The sequence below is a fragment of the Anoplophora glabripennis genome, unplaced genomic scaffold, assembly GCF_000390285.2.
Source record: "Anoplophora glabripennis isolate ALB-LARVAE unplaced genomic scaffold, Agla_2.0 scaffold578, whole genome shotgun sequence".
NCBI lineage: Eukaryota > Metazoa > Arthropoda > Insecta > Coleoptera > Cerambycidae > Anoplophora > Anoplophora glabripennis.
Window position 1 is genome coordinate 150,594 of NW_019416679.1, and position 7,144 is coordinate 157,737.

Consider the following 7,144-nt stretch of genomic DNA (forward strand, 5'->3'; position numbering starts at 1 on the left):
GTTTGTGTTTTGTAGCAATGCAAAAACTAAACTGAAGAAATATTGTTAGTTTTTAGGTTAGTGTTGATTTTAATGTTGCAAACATTAACTTTATTAAGATGCTCCCCGCTCTTACCGCTCTCCGCGGCACGCAATTCGCGCTGAGCGCGCGCACAGTTAGTCAGAAGGCGAAGCTTATCTAAGACAGTAGTATTTTTTGTCTTCAGTTCGACCGTGATCGTGTTGCACTGCTTTACATACTTACCTGTATCATTAGGTTGCTAATGAAGTTTCTTCGAGTAAAAGTGGTAAAATAAGGTAAGTAATTTGTTTCTAACTAAAAATATATGTGTTTAATTACGATTGACTTTTGTTTAACATTGTTTGAGATTACGAACAACATGCAAGCCACCGAAGCTGGTAGACATAGTGTTGTTTTATGTTTGTTTTAAATCAGGATGTCATCAGAAAAAAAACGTAAAGTTGACACGGAATGTCGAATATTTAAAAATAGTTGGACTGAAACCTATTTTGTTATAGAACAAAATGGGAACATACTGTGCCTCATATGTCATTACAAAATATCAGTTTGCAAGGAGTACAATATTAAGCGTCATTACTCTACAAAACACGCTTCTAAATACGATGAATACAAAGGTCAAATTCGAATCGATCGTGTAAATTCGTTAAAGAAAAATATGACCGGTCAACAGGCGATGTTCAAAATACCAAAAGAAAACTCCGAGACAGTTACAAAAATTAGCTTCATGATAGCAGAAGCCATTGCAAAGCGAAGTAAACCCTTATCGGACGGACAATTTGTCAAGGAATGCTTGGAGATATTTACGTCGGTAGCATGTCCGGAGCATAAAACACTAGTTAAAAATACAAGCTTGTCACATCAAACCATAGCAAGAAGAATTGATGACTTGGCCAAAGATATCGAATCCTCTCTAAAAACACAACTAAAGAAATGCGTTTTCTATAGTTTTGCTCTCGACGAAAGTACTGATATGTGTGATACAGCGCAGTTGGCAGTATTCGTGAGAGGAGTGACAGAAGACTATGCTGTGATTGAGGAATTACTTGATTTGCGTTCGATGAAAGATACAACCACAGGAAAAGACATCTACGAAGTAAAGAGTTGCATAGAAAAATATGAACTTCAAATCGAAAATCTTTGCGGCTTGACTACAGATGGTGCACCAGCAATGACAGGAAGAGCGAATGGTTTTGTGGCTCTAATGCGCAATAGCATCACACACACAATCATACAGCATCATTGTATTATACACCAAGAACAGTTGTGTGCAAAAGTACTCGAACTGAAACCCGTGATGGATAAAGTAGTGCAGACAGTCAATTTTATACGCGCAAGAGGCCTGAATCACAGACAGTTCCAAGCATTTCTGTCTGATGTGGGTTCAGATCACGAAGACATCGTGTACTTTAGTCGCGTTCGCTGGCTCAGCAGAGCAGCCACACTGAAGCGATTCTATTTGTTGCTCGATGAAGTAAAGATTTTTCTTGAAAATAAAGGCCAACAAATTAGTTTTCTAACGGATGAGCAGTGGTTGGCTGATTTGGCTTTCCTGGTTGATATAAATAAGTATCTCTCTGATCTCAACCTAAAACTGCAAGGAAAAGATCAACTATGCTCGCAGATGTATGAACATGTTCAAGCTTTCACTAAGAAGCTCATATTATTGGAGAAACAGCTGGAACAAAAGCAGTTGATTCATTGGGAGACCTTATCTTCCAGAAATCAAGAGACATTGGACTTGACCAAGTACGCGTCATTATTGCAAAGATTAAGGAATGAGTTTGATGTGAGATTCGAAGACTTCAAATCACAAATGCCCAACATGAAAGTCTTCCAAAATCCGTTTGATGTTGAAATTGAAAGCGCCGGACTAAACCTACATTTGGAATTGATTGAAATACAAAGCAACTCTCTTCTAAAAGCGGCATACAATGATTGCCTTCCAAATGGATTGATTGAATTTTACAAAAAGTATATTAGCCCCAATCAATATCCAAACCTTATCAAATTAGCTCTTCAACAAATTTCCTTATTTCGCAGTACATACACTTGCGAACAGCTTTTTTCACGCATGAAATATAATAAATCAAAAACCAGATCATCCTTAACAGACAGCCATCTTACAGGCATTCTGCGCATAGCCACTTCTAAAATATCAGCGGACGTAGATACACTGTGCAAGCAAAAAAGATGTCAATCATCTCATTAGGATAATTAGTAAAACTAAGGCTTTATTTTTTAATACATGGAAAATGAAAATTATCATTGTACTTTATTTTTATATTTTAATACCTAGTAGGTAGAGTGATTACTTAAAGTTAAACCTTCGCTATTGGGCATTTCTTTTGGCCCGCTACGGTTACAAAAATACTAAACCTGGCCCTCCACAAAATTATGTTGGACACCCCTGGCCTAGACTAAAAGACTACTTCAGTAGAAATATTCTGTACAAAAACAATATCGGCAACTATGTAGGCATGTCAAGAATGCGATTCGAAATGATTTTATGCAATCTACATTTTGCAAACAACGAAGAAGACGATAACAGTTCCAGATAGTATAAAATACAAAAAAACACGCTGATTGATCAATTTCAAGCAGCTTGTGTAGTGGACAGGGATGTTTGTATAGACGAGACGATGATACCGTTCAGAGGTCATCTCAGCTTTCGACAATATATACCTGGAAAACGCCACAAGTATGGTGTAAAGCAATACAAGCTTTGTACAGAGAAAGGGTATACATACAATCTACAAGTATATACAGGAAGAAAAGAAGTTCCCAACGAGCAGCCTGTTGCTAATCGCATTGCTCTGACGCTAATGCAACCCCTCTTAGATTCCGGACGAGTGTTATGCACAGACAACTTTTATACCAGCGTTGGGTTAGCACACGATTTATTGGAAAGGAAAACCCATTCAGTGGGAACATTGCGACGAAATAAAAAATTTAATCCTAAACCAGTAACTGAAGCAAAATTGGAAAAGGGTCCTATGGTTACACGCGAGAGTAATACTCACGTGATTGTTGGATCACTTTTTGATCACTGAAGAAATTCCTCAAATGGTCGATGTACAAACAAAACGAGGCGTGGTACAAAAGCCTTCTACAATCGTAAGGTATAATGGTATCTAATCATTTATAGATGTGTCGGACCAAATGGTGGAATCAAGTGGTACAGGAAAGTCGCCATTGAAATCCTCACAAATACCACAATTGTCAATGCTCAAATAGGTTATGAATCTATGACTGGAAAATCTATTAGCAGAACCCAATTCCGGGAGGAAGTAGTAAAAAGCATTTTTGACAGAAGGCGTGAATCGCTAAACCAGCCACTTGAAGAGGTCAATAAAAATCATTGTTGATTGTTGTCCGTGCATGAAATATTTACGGTGTACATTGTTTATTAAAAATTTGATGAGAATGACTGGTAAGTAAAGTTTTCTGTAAATATTGTCCATTATAATTATGTTCCGTGTAAAAGTAACCCTCGCTGGTGTGTTACATACGTTTTTTTACTCAAAATTAGGTGGTGTCAATTGACACCCCAATAAACATCCCTTGAAGTTCTGAAAATATATTTTATTGTAGACAACAAATGGAGGTTTTGTGACTTATAAAATATGCCTTATGAGGATTACATGAGTACATTCTTTGAAAATATACCTTCCGTTGTAGCAATGACGCTGAAGATGTTCCAGGTCCTACTTTTGAATCAAATAATAATCATAACCTTCCACGATAATGTCGCAGACGCTAAAGACGATACAGCAGACGATAACGGAGAAAATAATTGCAGTGATGACGATTTGATTTCCCTTGCAGAATTGGCGCGGAAGCTGAACAAAAATAAAAAAAAAACATTTTTAATTTTATATGGCTATCTTCTATAGACTTGATAACTTCTGAATCGACAGGGATGTGTGTGTGTCGAAGAAAATTGTGTATGATATTGCAATACATAAATAACATAATGATTAAATGTGCCCATTGCACTGATGATTTAAACATTGCAAGTATTACAATATCGCCAAAAAAAATTTCATCACCGTCATCTCGGGATGAAAAAACCCCATAACCTTTGCACCCAAAAGCTTATCGTAGAACTCAAATGACGTACTTACGTCGTTCGGCAAGAAAAATTTAACTTGTAAAATTTATGAAAATTAAAAATAATACATTGGAATTTGAAACCGAAACATTTCTTAAAAAAAACTTTGAAAAAGTTATGATAAATCGATAGAGGCAACTTGAACCCTTTAGGGTTTAGAATTTTGATGTATTTTTATAGTACAGTTTGTTACCGATATAATGAATATACCTATGTAGGTACCACATTCGATTCTATCAACGATTACTTATTTATACAGACGTTTTCTTTAGAAATATTGTGATCTCGCCGAATTTTTTTCATCGTTCTTCAATTTTTGAAAGAAAAATACAGAACGTTCAGTATTCCAAGTCGTTCAGTTCAAAAACATAATTTTTTATTTGCAAGAGTAGAAGCATAGAAACAAATTAACACCATGATTTTCTTTCTAGAGAAATTTGAATGTGTCATCTGCCAAAAGGCGTATTCCAATAGGCCCAATTTGGCACGACATAAACGAGAAACCCATAATAGGAAGGTACGTACTACAAACTGAATAATTACTTGAACAAAATACAGAAAGAATAAACTCCCTGGAGGAGGAAAATAGGAAGCTAAGAGAAGAAAATCAAAGAATGAAGGAGACATTATCATTATACAGAACGTTCAGTATTCCAAGTCGTTCAGTTTAAAAACATAATTTTTTATTTGTAAGAGTAGAAGTGTAGAAACAAATTAACATGATTTTCTTTCTAGACAAAAAATTTAAATGCAGTGAGTGCGACAAATGTTATAAAACAAGATGGAATCTTTTGCGGCACGTCCGAGACAAGCATGGCAAGAAGGTACATGTCACGATTCTGGTTTTCCAAGCGAAATTTTCACCTTAATTATTTTGAAATAGACAAAAAAATTGCGATTTGGAAATTGCATTTCATAATCTGACACAAAAATACAACCACTTGCTAAATGTTGTTGCAAGGTTGTGCTACGGTTTTCTGTCAAGCGACATCCCGTACGTACACGGGGTGTATTATTGTTACACATATACATCTATTTAAATGGAAAACTGTTTCAAACAGCTTAAATTTGAAAATAATGCATTGTTTTTATGGAAATAACGGGCAAATTATTAGTTCCAAGGGGTCTCTTGGAAATATAGGATGTAGGTATAAATAGAAACCCTTGAATTAGAAACGTTAGTCTCTTGTTGAATGTCGTATGTATTATTACTAGTATAGTTGTGTGATTTGAAGGATATTTCCCCATTTAAGAAAAAGACATATTTAGTTATAGTGCCATTTTCCAAAAGCTGTTGTTCTGAGAATTGCTTTTCATTTTAAACAGGATAATCTGATAGGAAAAGATCATTTTTGTATTTATCGAGTCGTTGCTTTTTAAATTTACATTACTAATCAGCCTCTTCCGTTTTCAGATTTCATCGAAATATCCAGAGGTTATAAATAAGAACGTTCTACAGCAGCACCAGTTTACAACAACAATTTGTAGTAAGAAGACGTTTGAGGTCAACTACTGAGAAAATGGAAAAAATTATTATTGTCAAAGATGTACTCGAGAAGGTGCGCCGCTTCAGCTTGGTGGGATGGACTTTGGAATTTAAATTAAAACCCGTAACGGCTGGAAAAGCACCCGTAGGCTGGATCAAGGATGCTATCAACCAGGTCATTGCTAAAGGTACAGGAGGCCTCGATGCAAAGGATCAAGTAGCGTTTTCCTTCTGCTCTAAAGATTTTGAACGAGATGCGAATTGGGTCCGTTTTAGACCTGTGCAACATGTTACATATGATGTATGTAATGTAATAAGTAACGTCTATCAATCAAACTCATCGGGGCTCAACACGGAGACTTTCTGCCGTGAAGATGCCCGTCAGAATAGGTCGAGCACGTAAATTCAATACTTTTGAAGAAGAATGCGGTATGCGTAAAGGAATTGTTTCTATTAATAACAACGATAAAATGTGTTTACTTCGAGCGTTAGCGGTTGCAAAGAGTTACATCGACAAAGATGCGGAGTATAAAAGAGTGCGTAGAGATATAAGGAACATGCAGCAGCAAAGAGCTTTGGAGCTGTCAAAATGCTAGGTATGACCCCAAATGAGGGAGCTTGGTATACCAGAGCTGCGGGTATTCTAAAGACATCTTGCCAACTATAAAATCATAGTTTATGGTTATGGAAATAAAGGTCGCGAAGTGATATTCTGTGGTGGTGGGATGAAAGACCTGTACTTAATTTACTCCACCATGAGGGTCACTACAACGTAATCATTTCTTTGACTCAGGAATTTGTTATGGTTACTACTGCGATAGATGTTTTGTTATGTACCTTACAACAATAAAAATGATCACAGACGCTTCAGAGGTCTATACTGCTACGAAAATCATAGAAAAGCTTGTTCCCCTGGGCAGGATACGGTTTGTGAGCAAATTAATTGTTACGACAAATGCCTAAAAACCGTGAAAACAAACAGAAAACTTTGAACCATCAATTCATTTCAAACCATATTGTAACAAAGTTCACCCGACTGTCAAGGGCACTATCGGACATGGAGTTCAACAGTCATGGCTTTGTCCCCCATCAGTGACATCTTGGTACTCTTCGCCGGTTAAGAAGCTGGCAACTTCTAAAAAATCTGGTGGGTCTTCGAACCGCGGGGAGAAACAGAGAAAAGGAATAGCGTCGAAGAGCAGCACATCACGATTACGGCAGTTGTTGCAACAATCAGCGGTTGAAATAACGAAGTAATATTCTGCAAAATATGTAACACCCATGTACCCCAAGGTCACCTATCTTTCATACAACCTGACACAAGAAAACCTGAAACTGACGAGTTGCTTTTCATTTTTTACAATCTAGAAACAAAACAGGAAAATACTTGCAAAAAGTGTGGTGTCCGCTTACAGGTGTTGAAGAGGACCCAATTACAATATTCCTAGAGGTTCTGCTAAATCAAAGAAAATTATTTAAGCAAGTGGTGGTCCTAGCACATAATGGAGGGAGCTTTGACCGTCAA

At 36.7% G+C, this 7,144-nt stretch overlaps 1 protein-coding gene across 1 annotated transcript; it reads left to right on the plus strand.

The window, feature by feature from the left end:
* Positions 1-677: 677 nt before the first annotated feature.
* Positions 678-5,649, plus strand: LOC111691829 (general transcription factor II-I repeat domain-containing protein 2B-like). The gene is made up of 3 exons (XM_023455226.1): positions 678-1,993; positions 3,168-3,312; positions 5,548-5,649. The coding sequence occupies exons 1-3, from the start codon at positions 678-680 to the stop codon at positions 5,647-5,649; spliced, it is 1,563 nt and encodes a 520-aa protein (XP_023310994.1).
* The last annotated feature ends 1,495 nt before the right edge of the window (positions 5,650-7,144 follow it).